The sequence below is a fragment of the Aedes albopictus genome, chromosome 2 (assembly GCF_035046485.1).
Source record: "Aedes albopictus strain Foshan chromosome 2, AalbF5, whole genome shotgun sequence".
Taxonomy (NCBI): domain Eukaryota; kingdom Metazoa; phylum Arthropoda; class Insecta; order Diptera; family Culicidae; genus Aedes; species Aedes albopictus.
The window spans coordinates 26,159,089-26,178,465 of NC_085137.1; the positions used below are offsets into that span (position 1 = coordinate 26,159,089).

At 36.2% G+C, this 19,377-nt stretch overlaps 1 protein-coding gene across 2 annotated transcripts in view; it reads right to left on the reverse strand.

The window, feature by feature from the left end:
• The window catches only part of LOC109407024 (transient receptor potential-gamma protein), a 502,502-nt gene that overhangs the window by 42,100 nt on the left and 441,025 nt on the right, over positions 1–19,377 (reverse strand). For both annotated transcript variants that reach the window (XM_062849336.1, XM_062849335.1), the window contains 4 exons: positions 10,572–10,761; positions 10,326–10,508; positions 9,800–9,911; positions 9,487–9,609 (listed from right to left, as the gene is read on the reverse strand). In XM_062849336.1, coding sequence (XP_062705320.1) covers positions 9,487–9,609; positions 9,800–9,911; positions 10,326–10,508; positions 10,572–10,761 — 608 coding nt within the window. The remainder of the gene's footprint in view (positions 1–9,486; positions 9,610–9,799; positions 9,912–10,325; positions 10,509–10,571; positions 10,762–19,377) is intronic.

Below are 19,377 nucleotides of genomic sequence, written 5' to 3' on the forward strand. Positions count from 1 at the left end.
TTCGGAAATTTTATCCATAATACTTTTTGTCGAAGTTTGTCTAGATTTCATGTTACCCATCCACACTTAGAGACATTCTCTGAATTCGGTTAAGGTACCCCGGGGCAAGTGGGACCTAAAAATATGCTAATTTGGTTTTGTCATGCCGAAAGTTTTAGAACATAAATTCTTTAATGATTCCAATGAACCCAAAAGTTGTTGTTGATTTATTTGTACTTATTAACGTGCATTAAAACTGTTTCAAATTTTTTTCATTCCATATATTATGCATATAATGAAAAGTGTAGCAGATCTTCATTTACTGCGTTTCACGGGGCAAGTGGGACCTATTCAGAGTATTTGTTCAAAGGGCTTCATATAAGTTGCAACAAATAAGGTAACATAAATCATAAATCTCTTTTATGAATGACTATGTTTAGAGATTAAAATAAGAAGAAGTTTATGGTATCATGCATAAATTACGCAACACATAACAAATCGCTGGGGGAAATTGAATCAACCTTAGCAGCTCATGCAAAATAAATTGATTTTTTTTATACAAAAAGCGCCGTAAAGTGAAGAGACGAAAGATTCCGAAACTTGGTCTCTATGTTATATAGTTGATGATTCTCACCAATAGTTAATCTGGGGTTTCAAGATTTTCAGTAATATCTTCTCCCTTACATAATCTTACGATCATTAAATAATGAATAATAAATAATGTTTTTTTTATCATGAATTTTGAAAAGGCCATTTCCCTATTTTAATTTTTTATGGACGGTTCTCTAATGCTCAGAAGAATGCATTATGCAGCGTTAAGTGAAAAAAATGGAAGATACTTAGAAAAAAAAACATAAAAAATACATGCTTTTGATTTTTTTTTGTTTTACCCAAGATTTTACCACTTTTAACAAGAATTTCATCATCTAAATAGAGGTAATAAAGTATAATTCAACAGTAGATTACTTAACGCGTCAGTTTTTATTGACTTTCGTGCTAATTTCGTCTTAGGTTGGACAAGGCGAGATGAACCCATACAATTGTGTTTGTTTCTTCTCATAGGTCCCACTTGCCCCAGATAGCGAAATGCACTGGAGCAAGTGAGAGCAGTGAACTAAAGGTAAAAAATAAAAATAAAATACAGCTTTTTCGCTTGAAATCATTTGCATAAACTCCAAATACTATCCTGAAACCAAAAAAAGTATTTGTAGAATAACAAATCTATTTTTGAACGACGAATGTAGTAGAGCGCGTCAATCTTACCTAGTGAATTGAAAACTACATATGAACAACAATAACGTATATGGTCTCTTTATGGTTGAAACAATAACTTTTTTTCTATTCAAAGTATCCGTAGGTGTGATACCTATGTTTTTCATGAAGAATGTTAGTCTTAAAAATAAATAATAAAAAAAATACTAGCTATAGGTCTCACTTGCCCCCGATTCTCACTTGCCCCGGGGTACCTTATGTTTAACTCAGGGGTTCCCAACCTTTTTCAGGTGGCGACCCTCTTTAAGAATTGTCAAAACATTCAGGGCCCACTTTTTTTTTTTACAAAAAATATGAATTAAATTAACGAAACCGATTTTTTTTGGAACAATGACGTAGCCAAAAATCTACTGTGGGAGGGATTTTTTCGACGATCAATGACAGGTTTTTTTTATTCGACACTCACATTTCGTATACAATGATGTCATGAACATTACATTTGATTCGTAGTTGAAAAATAGCGGCGCAGCCGAAAAATTTTTTTCTTCCGAGGCGTTTATACTGAAAATTGTGGCTTTTGGGGGTGGCGGTATACAAAATTTTAAATAGATATAATTTGTACAAAATAAAAAAAAATAAAAAATTCTTTCTCTTGATAACATCGCGGCCCCCCTGGACTGGCTTTACGGCCCCGCAGAGGGTCGCAGACCACCGGTTGGGAACCCGTGGTTTAACTGAAATTTTCAACCGCTGAACGTGAACGATTTCACTGAAAACATCAGTAAAACAAGTTATTTTCCTAAATTTTAGTAAAATGCTATGACAGATAACAAAACAAAAGATTTTTATCGGTATTTTTTTTTTACCGAACGCTCATCGATTGAGATTTCGGTTAAATGTTACCGATGTCGATGAATTTTCCTCACAGGATTCTTTCTCAATTTGCCTTCGCAATTTTATTACTAATTTTACTCATTATTGAAATAAACATACCCTGGATTCTTTTCAAAAGCACCTTTGCTATTCCTGTGAATATTTTTTTTATACTTCTAGAATTATTTTTGAGATTTTTCATAATTACATTAAGGAATTGATTCAAGAATACTTTCACAAGTTCCTTCAGAAATACCTCTATGCAAACTTCCAGGGTTTTCTTCAGGGGCTTCTTCAGACACATCTTCAGGTATTCCTTCGAGATAAGCTCCATAAATACCTACAGCTATATCGTTAAGAAAGTAGTCAAGAATTCCTCCAAGATTACTTCAGGAATTACTGCATGAATACGTGCAAGAATACATCCTTTAGGCAGCCAATTAATCGTCCCATAATAAATTAATCATTTTCCATAAATAATTCAAAAATTGCCAATAAATAAATAGGGGTGGAAACAATAATAAACTATAAAAGTTCCATAAACAATTCAAAAACTGCATAATGTCCGACGAGCTTTAGCGAGTTCAGACAGCAAGCGACTGTCTGTTAAATTGCACAATAGTTTCAGTTTTTCTATCATAGTTCTATGATGTAGTATGTTCGATTTTTTTGTGTTGGAAAAAATATAGTTTTTTATTGCAATTGTTTATTTATTTGTGGAAATTCTGACATTTTTTATTGCTCGAAAATAAATTATTTATGGGAAGTTTTGATTTATTTATGGGAAGTTTTGATTTATTTATGTACTTTTTGATTTGTTTATGGAAATTTTGTAGTTAATTATAGCTCCCACCCCTACTTCTTTATGGAAAATGATCACTTTTTTATGAGTCGTTTATATTTTAGCCACATCTTTTAAGAATACATTAACAAATCTCTTCAGGGATGTCATCCGGTTGCTCTTTAAAAACATCAACAAAGATTCCTTAAAAAATATCTCTCAAAATTTTAAGAAATGCTTACATAAATTTCTTCAGAAAAAATTTCATGTTTCTAAAGATTGTGGACCGAAAAAAAAAACAAAATGTAATTTTGGGAAATCTTTTAGTGTTCCCTTCAAAAAATCTTTTGAGAGATTCCTCCCAAAAATTTCCGAAGGATTTATTTTAATAACTATGCATAGATATTGTCAGAAATTCATTCAAAATTTCTCCAAATATTTCTTCAGGAAATCTTCCAGGAACACTTTAGGAAATTCTGCCAGGAATGCTTTTCGGAGATTTCTCTGTGAGCTCCTTAAAAAAATCTTCTCAGTATCCTTTATTTTATTGTTTTCTCCAAATTTTTCTTGAGATTACCCCAGAAATTAATTTTAGTAACTTTTTCATAAAATCTTATCTGCAGTCCTTTCGATATTGCTCCATGGATACCTTAAGAAAAATTTTCAGGAAGTCCTAACGGAAGCATATTCACTGGATTGTTTCAGAATTCCCTCTGAAATTTTTATTAGAATTTTCGTTGGAGGATCCTCCAGAAATTTTACTAAGATTTTCTCTATTGAAGCTTCTACGGGTATCGTTAGAAATTCCTCCAAATAATTTTTCAGATAGTCGTAAGAAAATCGTACGAATTCCTTCAGAAATGCTTCCAGCAATTTTTAAAGAAAACCACAAGTTTCTATAAAAATTTCTCCAAGGATTTCTTAAGAAAATCTTCCACAGAGTTTTTCGGAAATTTTTCCAAGTTTTCATTCAGAAATTATTTCAGGAATTATTTTCTTAATTTCCCTGGAATTCCTTCAAACATTCATATTTCTGTGTGCGTTCACGATGCAAACGGTGCCCAAAGCGCTTCAAATATGGTAACACAGTGTTACCAAAGGTAACTTAGCAATAATTTTCAAAATCATCTTCAACCTAGGATTCAAACGCTCCCGATGACATCGGGTTACTTGTTAGAAAATCTTACCGCATTTGGTGCTCCCGCATTTGATATTTGCATCTTGAATGCACACAGCAATAACAATATTCGTTCAAAAATGTAAGAGAATTCGAAGTCTAAGGAAATCAACTTACTATGGACTTCTTCCAAAACAATCCAGGGATTCTTTCAGAAATAACTTCAAGAACTCTTAAAATCTTACAAAGTATTTTTCAGAAACTACATCGACGAATTTTTCAAAAATTCTTCCATGGATCTTCTTAGAACCTTCTCCACGACTGTCTTTAGGTGTTCCTTCATGTTTTTCTCCAGAAGTTTCTATAATAATTCTTTTTGGAAGATTTCCCTAGTTTCCTTCTAAAAACCTATCAGGAATTACTTTAGAAATTCTTCAAAATATTCGTTTACAACGCTAACTCTTCAGAAATTTATCCACTGGTTTCTTCCGATTTTTGTACAGCTATTTTAAAGAAATTATTTCAATTTTTTTTTTCATACACTCTTCACCAAATATTCCAGGATCCCTTCAGAAATTCTTTCAAGTATTTCTTCACGGTGTGCTTCAGATAATTAATCAGAAATTCTTGAGATTTCTATGAAAAATCCCGCCTGAAAGTATCTAGGAATTTCTTCAGGGATTCATCGAGAAAATCCTGCAGGTAAAATCAGATAATTTGAGATTGTTGCATTGTTCTGCCAGTGATTTGGATAAGCGTTCCTCCAAATCGTTTATACAGATATTTTTTACGGAATTCTTCTAGATGTTAATAAAACGACCTTTATATCCCCCGGGAATTTCTCCAGCATTTCCTCTAAGTATAACTCTAAGTATTTTTTTGAGAAATTTAGTCCCAAATTGTTTTTAAGAATTTGTACAGAAATTTCTTTAAAATGATCTCAATTTTTAACGGTTTTAACAAACACCTATGTGGGCATTTCTCCAGATATAAGGATATAAAGAGTTTTCAAAAAGTTTTTAAGGATTTCATTAAAAGATTTATTCATCAATTTCTTAGAAATTCCTTTATCAACTTTTCTAGAATTCCACCAAAGGATTCCCGAGAAGTTTCTTCAGGTATTCCTCCAAAAAGCTCTTCAGAAATTCCTCCTGAGACTCCTTCAAGAATTGTCCTGGGATTTCTGAAAACATTTCCCAAGGATTAATTTACACTTCCAAAAATTATCTCTGGAACAATTCCCGAATTATTTCTGAGGATAATACCTGCATAAACTTCTTCCAATAAATCTTCAAATTCTGGAAAAAAAGACGACAGGCTTCTGGAGGAACTCTGTAAGTAATTCCAATGAAAAATAGCATAGGATGTTTTTTTTTCGAATGAGTGTAATCAGTTTCGTACCTTTTAATTCCACCCTATGTAAAAGGTACGAAACTGATAACACTCATGCGAAGAGGGTATTCTACATAGAGGGTTCGAAAAGTCGGTACAATAGCTTAGGGAATTTATGAAGAAATTCCTGAAAAAATCCTGGAAAAAATGAAGAAATTCTGAAAAAAAATCTCTTAAAAAAAGGTCTGTGGAAATCCCTGCAGACATCACAGACAAAAAAGTTTCTTATACAACTATTATAACGCTTGGTGCTATATGGGATCATGACAGTGATATGGAAGGTAGAACTTCACTTCCTTGAAGATGGTACTTGAATCAATTTGTTTCCATAATGATATACAGTAAGGACCCGATTTTGTCAGTCCCATTTTGCGGCAAACTTTTCGCTCTCATTACCATACGGTCACATTTTATGCAATTTTATTAATTTTTATCATCAAACTACTGCTGAGTTGCCGAACATAGAGGGATAAAAAGATTGAAAAACTGTTACAGTTTTTGAAGAGAGCAAAAAAGGTGTTCCGATAAGGGGCTGACAAAATCGGGTCACTTATGTATCTTACAGAGTCCTGCTGGAGACACTTGAAGCACCGATACATCTAAATGTCATCGACAACGATCACCAATCAGCGATCGGTGTTCATATGGAAAAAGGGCAGATATATTTCTTGAAAGTCTAACGACTGTGCACTTGGTAACAGTGTGGTTCAATAAATTTGTAAAACAACGCTTTTGTTTGTCTTCATAAACGCTGACGGAAAATGTGCAGGCGTTGAACTGAGTTATCTTTCTCAGCATGATTCCACTGATGTGGTCTGCAGGAAGTAAAGAACGAAATGACATGTGTGATACACCTGTCACATTATACTTCTTCCCGGAGGATTTTCCGATGGAAATCCTGCAAAAAAAAATCCTTGAGAATTTTCTAGGGTTCTCCAAAGAAATTTTATAAAAATGAATTTTTGACTACTTGAAAAAAAAAACTCAGGAAGAGTTGGAGAACCTTCAGCAAGTAGTATATAAACTCCAGTTATGCACAGAAATATTTCTTGAATAGTTCTTGGAAAATTGGTAAGAATACATTATGGAGGAGTTGTTGAGAGAATCATTTAAAAAACAATAATTATGAAAGCAATTTCCAAAAGAATCTCTTAAGAATTTTCTAGAGGAGTTTTTTTATAATGCCCAAGACAATCCCTGAATAAATGAAGTTGTACTTGAAAGTAGCTCTGGAGAAATTCAACTAATTTATTCCGAATTAGTTTTTGACAAAAAAAAAAACAATCTAAAGAAAACCCATTGAGGAATTTCTAATTTTTTTTTCTAAAATTCTTTTTGAAAAAAATCTCATGGAATTGCATACTTTGAAGAAACATTTGTTAAAACTCCTACAAGAGTTTTTGAGAAATTTTGGAGAATTTTCAAAGAATATATTCTGGAGAAAACTCCGACAATATTTCTGGAGGAGTTTTTTTTAGAAATGTTGAAAGAAATACATGAAGAAGAAGTGAACATGAACAAATACAAGCATTAAGTGAGGCAGCTTTTTTTTCGAAGGAAATTCCTAAAGAATCTCTTAACTGCCGTAATTCTGCAAAGTAACGTAAGCGCCATTCCAAATTCGACGTCATTTGGCATATGTCTGGTGAAATAAAAACACTGTGGTATGCTCGCTATATTAGGGTATATTAGGCCATGCATAAATCAAATTGCTCTGCAAAACGACTTCAACTCACCCATAAACTCACCATAAGACTAAAGCGGCCCATAATAAGATGCTCTTGAGGGGTTGGTTTTTTAGATTCTCTTGAAGCTTGTTGTACTTCCCAAGATATGCTCTAGGTGAAATGTTCTAGAACTCTTAAAGGGCACGATAAAACACGATAATAAAATTGTCAGTTTTGGTTGCTGCTGCTGATTTTATGTTGAAAGTTAAGCTCAATTAAATCGTAAAAAAAAAACAAAATAAAAATTATAAATTATTATAATCGAGATTGACTTATAACACAAATTGGGAATATTCCGTGGTACAACAAGGTTGTCAACTGCCAAGCAAAATTCATTGTTTATATGTTGCGATGTTGTGATAATGTCAGCCTCGTTGGACAAATTTATTCATCAGCCGGCCGCTGTCAACCAGACACAACCATCCTGAGAACCGGCCCAGCCCGATGCGGTGCAGTGCCTCACTATTCCGGTCAGCATCTCTAACAGGTAAGTTCGGATACCGCAACTGGAGGAATTCGGTATTGCACCTCGACGAGGCCGGTTCTCTTGACAGGCGCTCCAGATCGGCAGTGATAATGGTATGTATGATGAGAATCAAGTTCGGATGCTTGATTTTTTTCATTTTTCCTGTACAAACTGTTCTCACGCTAGAACAGTTGCCCTTGCTCAAGAATGGTTTATTGAAGATAACTACAAGAGCCTTTTAAGACTGACAATAAGTTCAACGTTCTTGTTGTGTTTATGGTTTTATGGACTCAATCCCAAGTATTCTTGTACTTGTGTGTTTTTAAAACTACATATTAAAGAAGAATAGTTGTGCTCAGCTGAAACCCCGATAAGATCAACTAGAATATGTAATGCTTTGATAAAACTATCATGAAATCAAATAAAACCAAATAGAATCGAGATTGTTACTTGGGCCATCTATGAAAGAAAACTCCGAGAGCGACCAAGAGGTTGATATACAATAACCAGAAATGTGCCAAAATTGTCAATGTCGCTTGCGTCACTTTGGGGCCATCCATAAACCACGTGGTCATGTTTCGGGAGAGGGGGTTGGGCAAAGGCTACGGTCCATACATTTTTTTTTTGTATTGTCGAAAGACCACGCGCTTTTGGTTTCAGAATCTCCTCAAAAATGCCCACGTGGTTTATGGACAGCCCCTTTACGGCTGTAAGGCATCTCAGAAGCACAGTTGCCAGATTATTTTATCAAAAATCTGTGTCAATACAAATTTTTATGCATCGCCGTATTTGAGGAAACAGCAGACACCGAGAGTTCTAGATTTCAATGAAAAATAATAAAAATGTACAACTTTTTGACGGTTTTTAATTTTTACTGGTATTTATTTTTTTACAGCATTTGTGAAAATGCACAAATTCTCAAAAACTCTTCAAAGTTTAAGCAGCAATTTATAAATTTTTCATTCACATTAATGGAAATAACTTCATATTTTATGCTTTCTGGAAAAATCTGTATCACTTTAAAAAAAAAAACTATATTTTTCTGTACTCTGTATTTTGTCTGTATAGAAGGTTAAAAATCTATATAATACAGAAAAATCTGTGAATCTGGAATCTCTGCTCAGGAGACAATTCTGAAGGAATTTCTCTCGGATATCCGTGCATCAATTTCAAGACGATTTGTTTTTATTAATTTATTGAGAAACTCCTGAAAAAGTCTCAATGATAATTCCTGGAGGAATTCCTCAAAGAATCTCTGGAGAAACTTAAAAAAAAATGCATGAACTGGAATGCATACAAGGATAAATCTAAGGCGAAATCCTTGCCCAAATCATTCTAGGATATCTTGCATCAATCTTCGGGACTGTTCATAAACCACGTAGACCAAAATTTGGCCATCTCAGACAACCCCCCCCTCCTCGTAGACTTTGGTCCATACAAAATAATTGAAATTTGGAGCGTAGACTTTGTTCCGACCACCCCCCTCCAATAAGTCTACGTTGTTTATGAACGACCCCTTCTTTCTGTAAATATTCCAGAAAAAAATTATAAATTCTGAAAGGATTCCAAAAGTGATTTCTGACGGTGTACCTGCAATTAATCGTTAACAACAATAATTTGTGATTTTCGGTCATCTTGATGGCAGTACATGAATATGTACAGTTGTTTTTTCGTGAACACTTGTGTAGTTTCATATGGTGGACGTTCATATGTTGATTGGTGAGCTCGTTCCATAGTAGTATTGTTATATAAAGAATCGTTTTTGGATTCATACAATATGTTGAATAGTAAATATGTCAGATATTGTAAGCTAAGTTAAGGCAAGGAGATCGTACTACATATATCAATACATTTTTTACATAAAGATTAGTTATTATTGAATTTGACTTATTTTTCGTCTAAAAATGGTCCACCCTACCCCGCCCCGGTTCATACTCACACAGAAAGGTAAAATACGACGCGCTGTGGCAAATAAACTTGATAAAGGGTTTCCTCATTGTCTGCCCGAAGGTGGAGTGCGGCGCTATGATGTATGAGATGGAAAACAGCGGAAAGAGCATACCTGGAGAAGCAAAAAACGCGAAGCATTAAAAGTGGTCCCACGGGGAACATAACTTGAATCCTAATTGAGGTGGAAATTGCAATTTCTTTTTATTATATTACTCCGCGCCTTTTGCATGGTCTGGCCACGGCTGTTGAGCTAAGTGGAGAAAAAAAAGACACATACAAATGGGCGCCTTCTAGCTGCTCACCTATTCGCACTATTTCCAGTGCCTGAAGAGCCATATTTTTCCGCCGGAAGCCCGGAAGACCTTCGTACCAGATGCTGGCCAGCAGCTGCTGAACGTTCGGATGGGATACAAACTGCGAGATGAGAAGGAGAAAAAAAACAGATGACCATTGAATAGAAGAGATCTGAGGTGTGGGTGTGAAAAGGAGTGGTAATGGAATCGTTTCTTCTTTTTCAATTGAGTACCCATGCTGTTGGACCGATTTGTCACCCGTCACCATTATTGCATTGTGGTAAATAGAATCTAAATGGGCAAATTGCTCGCTAACCATGGCTGTTTCTTTGGTTCGGTGTTGAATTCAAAGCGATGTGGTGTGTTAAGTGCTTTTAATTTCTCTGTTGCTTGAGAAATGTCTCAATTCTCAATTCATTCATTGGAGCTGGTACAGGACTATAGTGTAGAAGTCAGAAGTGTCCATTGCTTCATAGATTTCTCAATACACATTGAATATGTTTGCCTAGAACCACCAGTAAGTAGTTCACCTTACCTTTTTCTGTCTCAGTTTCACCGCCAGCTTCAGTCGATTCAGATGCATCCGGTCGCCGTGCTCGAACGCCGGCCCCGTGGGGTCATGGTTCAGCAGCACTTCCAGCTCGTGGGAAGACCTTGTGTGATCCAGCAGTGCGGTGGCAAAATCCTGGCATTGCCTCCGCAGCTCCTGATATTCGTTCTGGGGAAATAAAATTATTGTTATAATACTAAAAAGGTGTTGTTTGATTTCAATAGCTATTACCTTAAATTCATGCTCGAGGAAACTCAACCGCCGCAGCTCCCAGCTCAGCTCGAACGCCGTAAGGATGGGATCCTTCGAGGATAAGGCCACTAGAGAAGGACTGGCCAGGGCACGATATGCATTGATTCGCGATCGGGAGTGCCGCAGGGAGTCTTCCTGGCGGGAAGTCACGCAGTCGTCACAGCCACATCTGGCAATTGAGAGGAGTAGAAAACAAAAAAAGATTATTACGGATGATGAACACCATCACAGCTGTTAGTTTTTGTATTATTGAACAATTTCCATACCAGAAACGCTCAAATCCCTCAGAGTGAAAAACAAAACATCAAGTTAACTAGTATATAAACTGGATTTCGGAAGGACATCAGTGAAGCTTGGCCGGAATTTACAGCAGAATGAATCCCCCACGTCCGGTGAAGGAAGAGCAAAATGTTGAATGAGAAAACTTTTCCAATACCGTCGTCTGCATGAACGACGGGAAAGACAACGAACTGTGTCAGGGTATGCGATATGCAAGTCCACTAGACAAGGGATTCATTCCAGACAAGCATGGGAAATCTCAACTCTCGGGTATTCTTCTAAAGAATTACATCCAGAAATCTGGTTTTTTCATCAAGGACAAAAGTCCTTGTATTTGTCCCAGGATATTTCAATATTTTCTTCTTTCTTTCTTTCAGGATTCTTCCCAAAGTTCTTTTGAGGATACTTTCAATGACTTAGAGTAAATTTGACTTGAAATGAATTAGTTTAAATAAAATTAAAACAAATAAAAAAAAATAAAATAAAATAAAAAACATCCCAAAATTTCTTCCTCATATTTTCTGCAGTTCCAACCAGAATTTCATCTGAATCCATTCGAAGTTTTCTATCAGAATTTCCGATCCTAACTCTTCTCTGCATTTCTCACAGAAATCCGCGGGGGGAATCCGGTGAAAATTCCAAATGACATTATTTTACTTTTCACCATGAATTCTAGAGGCAATTTCCAACGAAACTTCAGGTAGAACTCAGGAAGAAGCTGCGTGACAAACCTCGGAAGGACATTCCGGTAAATTTTGCAGGGAACAGTGAGATAAATTATTGCAGAAATTCCGAGTGAAACTCTGAAATAAGTCCCATGGAGACCTCAAAGTAGATTTTCAAGTAAGACTTCGAGAAAAGCTCCAGAAAAATATAAAAACTAAAAATAGAAAAAGTGTGGCGGAGAGCCCAGCAGGGATTTTGGGAGAAATTTCAGAAAAAAAAACTCCCTGGAGTGTCCTGCGAGGAACTCTGAGAGAGTTACCAAATATCTTTTGCAGGAAATCCCATTCGAATCTTCGGAAAACCACACAAAAAAATGTGGGAGATATCAGAGGGGATGTGTTGGAGAACCCCAAAAGAGAATTCCTGAAGAGCTACCGGGAAGAAAAAGGATGTGAGAAATAGTGGTAAAAATCCCGAGAAATCCCAGAAAGGACTTCTAGAAACATAAGGGAAAACTCGAAAAAGATTTTAAAAATCCAAGCTGAAAAGTCGAAAAACTTGCGAGGAAGCATGAAAAAAATGTTCAAGCAGGAATTCTAGAAAAAATAGGCCGAAATCTATGACAAAAATGCAGAAATCTAAGACATTTTGTTGCATTCGTGGGGATCCTTTTTTTTCATCTTACAGAGAAAATTTCAGAAACCTCCTTGGAGTTTAGAATTAGCGAACGTCAAAATACACAAAAATGAAAAATTAAAAAAAAAAAAAAATGGAAACCTCCTCTTATTATACGAGTACGAATATAAGACTTCTTTGCGAAAAACAAACAAACAGTGAAAGCTAGGAAAACCGTGTAGACATAGAAGGAAACTAAGATAGATAAGATAGAAATACAAATGAAATAGAGAAAATGTAGATGGATATAAAGAAATAACGGATAGAGAAAATACAGAAGACTAAAGAATCGATGAGAACGTATAAGTTAAGGACGACAGAAAAGATAATGGACAGAAGACAGAAAAAAACGTAGTAAAATGGAAAAGAAACAGTAAAAATATAGAAGACAGGTAAGAGAGATATCACAGGGAACAAAAATAACGAAGAAGTGTACTGCCCCCACTCGCATAAAAGTCCCATTTGCAAAAAGTAGGAATTGAGAAAACGGCATTTGAAGTTTAAAAACTTGTTTCCATATAAAACATTGAAAAATCGCCAAAATTTGAAAAATATTTCGATAATCTCGAAACTTTCACAGATTGATTTGCACATGAATATATAACTGTAAAAAATATTACAATCACTACAAAGTTGTTCAGTTTTGTGTTAAGTAACACAAAAATCCATGATGGGACTGTTATGCGGGTACTTTTGCTATGGGACGCTCATAACTTGGTATTTTTTTCACACATTGACATTAAAATTCGTAATTTTTATTGTTGTTTTTGGAAGTACATAAAAAATGATGACTATTCATAACGTTAACTCAAAAGTGATGAAAAGTCAAATGGGACTGTTATGCGAGTGGGGGCAGTGTAGATGACAGAAAAGATAGAGAATGCATTGGAGCCAGAGAAACATAGACATTTAGGAAATAAAAAAAAGGAACGAAACGATGAAGTCAAAGTATAAAAGAAGGCATGGATGATCGGGAAAATAGAAAGAGCAGAGAAAATAAAGAAAATAGAGAAAAATTAGAAAGTGATGATGATAGAGTAGACAGTGAAGATGTAGTAAATAAATAAAACAAAGGAGAAATATTAGATAAACAAGACCCAAATGGAAAAGAAGATAGAGAAGCCAAACAAACAGTTTAAAATTGGAGTTCCCAAATTTCAACGCCTTCATGGATTTATCTTCAGTATCGCCCCCTCATAACATTATTTGAATACTTTTTCCTAATTTGGACGATAATTCTTTATTCAAAATACACTCATAAACAAATTTGCTGAATGAACATTAAACAAAATAAACCCTGAAGGAATACATTCATGAAACAATTTTTAAAGAAATCCATTCTGAAATTTCTGAAGTTATTTTTTGGAATGAAGACGAAGTTTTTGATGCAATTTCTGAAATCCCTGTAAAAACCTCTGAAGAAATCACTCACAAAAATTTTAAAAGTAATTTCTCCAGGAATTCCTGAAAAAAAATTAAAGAAATCTCTAGTCGAATACTCTTGAATGTATTGAAGAAATCATTGAGGAATTTCTGGACGAATATCTGGTGGAACCCAATTAAAATTCTTGAGGAAATCAAAGAAGAACTTTTAGAAAAAAAAATCTCGGATTACCCCCGAAACAGAATCTTTTGAGATAGTATTAGAAAAAATCCTTGAAAAATTCCTTAATAAAATTTCTGCATGATTTTTGAAGGTATTTCTACTAATCCGTACAGAAATTCCTATGTGTATTCTTGGACAAAATCCTGGAGGAATTTCTGGAAAAAATCATCAATAAATAACCGGTGGAACTCTAGAAAAAAATCTCTGCAGGAATTTCCGCTGAAATCACTGACTGTGGGCGGAAAGGAATGTCTGAACAAATTTCTGGAGTAATTCTTGAAAGAACGGAATCCTACAAGCAACTTCTGAAGGAGAATTTTTAGAAAAAAATTTGAAGGAATTCCTGGAAATGACCGGAGGAATTTTGGAATACTATATAAAGGAATTCTTTGGGTAGTTTCTGAAAAAGAAATCCAATGAAGGTTTTCTGAAAGAATCCTTGCAGGATTTGAGGAGGAATCCATGATTTAACGTTAGAAAAATGCCAAGGGTAGCTCCTTGAAAAAAAAAATCTCAAGAGAAAACTTTGAAGAAATTCTGAAGTACTGATTTTCTGAAGGAATCCGTCAAAGATTTTCCAAAAAAAAACATTGAAAGAATTCATGGAGTTATTATTGAGAATGTCCATAATAGGTTTGTGGAGGATCTCTACGAAAAAAAAATTCTGCTGGTATTTCTGGAGGATTTACTGAAAGAAACTGATATATTTTTTTTTTGAATTCTTTGAGGAATTTCTGGAGCAATCCATGCAAAATTTACTTAACCTTCCTATTGCATCACGTTGGCAACAGTTCGCTGACGTAGTGTACGATTTGGGTCAAAAAATGACCCTAATGCCAGAGGAGGGTTAAAGAAGATTTTCTGAAAGAATTTCATAAAGGATTTTCTAAAAAAAGGCCTTTTAACTTTTTTTTCAAATTTTATTTACGAGTATTTTAACTAAGGCTAATTCTACACTTACTTTCCAACTGGTAATTGGACAAATTTCTGAAGGAAACTGGAGGATTCCCTGGAGGAATTTGTGAAGGAACTCCAAGAAGATTCTGTGAAATAACTACTGAATAAAATTCTTAAAGATCCCAGGTAGGACTTTCTTAAATTTCTTTAAAATAATTACTAAGAGGAATTGTCAAAATAGTCCCTGAAAAACAAAAATCTGAAAGAGTCCTCAAATTTTCAAGGAATCAATGGCAAATTTTCTAAGCGAATTCAAGGAAGGAATGCGGAAGGAACCCATGAAGGAAAAACCGATGAAGTCTATAAAAGGTTTTGTTAAGGAATTCTTGAATAAGTTTCTGGAGGAAATTCTGCAGAAAACTGAGGAGAAATTCTAAAGAAATTTTGATAGATATTTTCGAAAGAACCCCTCGAACACTTTCTGAACGAAATCATTGAAGAGCTTCTGTTGGATTCAATGAAGCAATTGCTAAAAATCTTTGGAGTAAATTTCAGAATAAATTTCAGAAAGATTTTGAGAAAGACTCCCCAGTGCAAGTTCTTGAGGAATTCATTGAAGATTTTCTGATTTTAATACATTTCTGGAGAAATTTTAGACTAATTTCTGAAGAGATGCCTAAAAAACATCCTGATAGCTCCCTGCAGAATTTAAAAAAAAAATACCAGATGGCTTCTCTAAAAGAATCCATGGAGGAGTTTCTGTAGAAATATATAAAAAAATTTCAAGTGAAATCTTCCAAAAATTTTTGAAGAAATCCCTTGTGAAACTTTTGAAGGAAACATTTAAGGGATTCATAAAACATTCCCTGTTAATAATATTGGTTAAAGTTCCAGTTAAGAATCCATGAAGGAATTTCTTGGAGAATTTCTGGAGGAATCTTTGAAAAATTTCCAAAAACAATCCCTAACGGAATTTAAAAAAAGGGAAATTTTCTGGAAAACCCTCAGAAGAATTGAAGAATTTTCTAGAAGGATCTCAGGAGCAACAAAGAATATTAAGTTAAAAAAAATCTCTGGATAATTTCTAAAGAAATCCTTTGTTGGTTTTTTTTGAAGAAAATTTCCGAATGAATCCTTTGAAACTTTTATTTATCGAATTCTTAGGGAAATTTCCACAAGACTTTCTGGAAAATGCTTTGGAAAACACGGAAAATTTTCTCAAGGAATCTTTGAAGGAATTTTTAAATGAATCCTTGGAGAATGTATCATGAACAATATTAACATATATTGGGAGATTTTTGGGAGAATCCCTGGAAAAAAAATTATAAAAATTCCTTTTACAAAAAATATTTTTGCTCGTATGGGCAAAGATAGAAAAGACAGAGAAGACAGAGGAGACAGAGAAGACAGAGAAGACAGAGAAGACAGAGAAGACAGAGAAGACAGAGAAGACAGAGAAGACAGAGAAGACAGAGAAGACAGAGAAGACAGAGAAGACAGAGAAGACAGAGAAGACAGAGAAGACAGAGAAGACAGAGAAGACAGAGAAGACAGAGAAGACAGAGAAGACAGAGAAGACAGAGAAGACAGAGAAGACAGAGAAGACAGAGAAGACAGAGAAGACAGAGAAGACAGAGAAGACAGAGAAGACAGAGAAGACAGAGAAGACAGAGAAGACAGAGAAGACAGAGAATACAGAGAGAGACAGAGAAGACAGAGAAGACAGAGAAGACAGAGAAGACAGAGAAGACAGAGAAGACAGAGAAGACAGAGAAGACAGAGAAGACAGAGAAGACAGAGAAGACAGAGAAGACAGAGAAGACAGAGAAGACAGAGAAGACAGAGAAGACAGAGAAGACAGAGAAGACAGAGAAGACAGAGAAGACAGAGAAGACAGAGAAGACAGAGAAGACAGAGAAGACAGAGAAGACAGAGAAGACAGAGAAGACAGAGAAGACAGAGAAGACAGAGAAGACAGAGAAGCCAGTGAAGACAGAGAAGACAGAGAAGACAGAGAAGACAGAGAAGACAGAGAAGACAGAGAAGACAGAGAAGACAGAGAAGACAGAGAAGACAGAGAAGACAGAGAAGACAGAGAAGACAGAGAAGACAGAGAAGACAGAGAAGACAGAGAAGACAGAGAAGACAGAGAAGACAGAGAAGACAGAGAAGACAGAGAAGACAGAGAAGACAGAGAAGACAGAGAAGACAGAGAAGACAGAGAAGACAGAGAAGACAGAGAAGACAGAGAAGACAGAGAAGACAGAGAAGACAGAGAAGACAGTGAAGACAGAGAAGACAGAGAAGACAGAGAAGACAGAGAAGACAGAGAAGACAGAGAAGACAGAGAAGACAGAGAAGACAGAGAAGACAGAGAAGACAGAGAAGACAGAGAAGACAGAGAAGACAGAGAAGACAGAGAAGACAGAGAAGACAGAGAAGACAGAGAAGACAGAGAAGACAGAGAAGACAGAGAAGCCAGTGAAGACAGAGAAGACAGAGAAGACAGAGAAGACAGAGAAGACAGAGAAGACAGAGAAGACAGAGAAGACAGAGAAGACAGAGAAGACAGAGAAGACAGAGAAGACAGAGAAGACAGAGAAGACAGAGAAGACAGAGAAGACAGAGAAGACAGAGAAGACAGAGAAGACAGAGAAGACAGAGAAGACAGAGAAGACAGAGAAGACAGAGAAGACAGAGAAGACAGAGAAGACAGAGAAGACAGAGAAGACAGAGAAGACAGAGAAGACAGAGAAGACAGAGAAGACAGAGAAGACAGAGAAGACAGAGAAGACAGAGAAGACAGAGAAGACAGAGAAGACAGAGAAGACAGAGAAGACAGAGAAGACAGAGAAGACAGAGAAGACAGAGAAGACAGAGAAGACAGAGAAGACAGAGAAGACAGAGAAGACAGAGAATACAGAGAGAGACAGAGAAGACAGAGAAGACAGAGAAGACAGAGAAGACAGAGAAGACAGAGAAGACAGAGAAGACAGAGAAGACAGAGAAGACAGAGAAGCCAGTGAAGACAGAGAAGACAGAGAAGACAGAGAAGACAGAGAAGACAGAGAAGACAGAGAAGACAGAGAAGACAGAGAAGACAGAGAAGACAGAGAAGACAGAGAAGACAGAGAAGACAGAGAAGACAGAGAAGACAGAGAAGACAGAGAAGCCAGTGAAGACAGAGAAGACAGAGAAGACAGAGAAGACAGAGAAGACAGAGAAGACAGAGAAGACAGAGAAGACAGAGAAGACAGAGAAGACAGAGAAGACAGAGAAGACAGAGAAGACAGAGAAGACAGAGAAGACAGAGAAGACAGAGAAGACAGAGAAGACAGAGAAGACAGAGAAGACAGAGAAGACAGAGAAGACAGAGAAGACAGAGAAGACAGAGAAGACAGAGAAGACAGAGAAGACAGAGAAGACAGAGAAGACAGAGAAGACAGAGAAGACAGAGAAGACAGAGAAGACAGAGAAGACAGAGAAGACAGAGAAGACAGAGAAGACAGAGAAGACAGAGAAGACAGAGAAGACAGAGAAGACAGAGAAGACAGAGAAGACAGAGAAGACAGAGAAGACAGAGAAGACAGAGAAGACAGAGAAGACAGAGAAGACAGAGAAGACAGAGAAGACAGAGAAGACAGAGAAGCCAGTGAAGACAGAGAAGACAGAGAAGACAGAGAAGACAGAGAAGACAGAGAAGACAGAGAAGACAGAGAAGACAGAGAAGACAGAGAAGACAGAGAAGACAGAGAAGACAGAGAAGACAGAGAAGACAGAGAAGACAGAGAAGACAGAGAAGACAGAGAAGACAGAGAAGACAGAGAAGACAGAGAAGACAGAGAAGACAGAGAAGACAGAGAAGACAGAGAAGACAGAGAAGACAGAGAAGACAGAGAAGACAGAGAAGACAGAGAAGACAGAGAAGACAGAGAAGACAGAGAATACAGAGAGAGACAGAGAAGACAGAGAAGACAGAGAAGACAGAGAAGACAGAGAAGACAGAGAAGACAGAGAAGACAGAGAAGACAGAGAAGACAGAGAAGACAGAGAAGACAGAGAAGACAGAGAAGACAAAGAAGCCAGTGAAGACAGAGAAGACAGAGAAGACAGAGAAGACAGAGAAGACAGAGAAGACAGAGAAGACAGAGAAGACAGAGAAGACAGAGAAGACAGAGAAGACAGAGAAGACAGAGAAGACAGAGAAGACAGAGAAGACAGAGAAGACAGAGAAGCCAGTGAAGACAGAGAAGACAGAGAAGACAGAGAAGACAGAGAAGACAGAGAAGACAGAGAAGACAGAGAAGACAGAGAAGACAGAGAAGACAGAGAAGACAGAGAAGACAGAGAAGACAGAGAAGACAGAGAAGACAGAGAAGACAGAGAAGACAGAGAAGACAGAGAAGACAGAGAAGACAGAGAAGACAGAGAAGACAGAGAAGACAGAGAAGACAGAGAAGACAGAGAAGACAGAGAAGACAGAGAAGACAGAGAAGACAGAGAAGACAGAGAAGACAGAGAAGACAGAGAAGACAGAGAAGACAGAGAAGACAGAGAAGACAGAGAAGACAGAGAAGACAGAGAAGACAGAGAAGACAGAGAAGACAGAGAAGACAGAGAAGACAGAGAAGACAGAGAAGACAGAGAAGACAGAGAAGACAG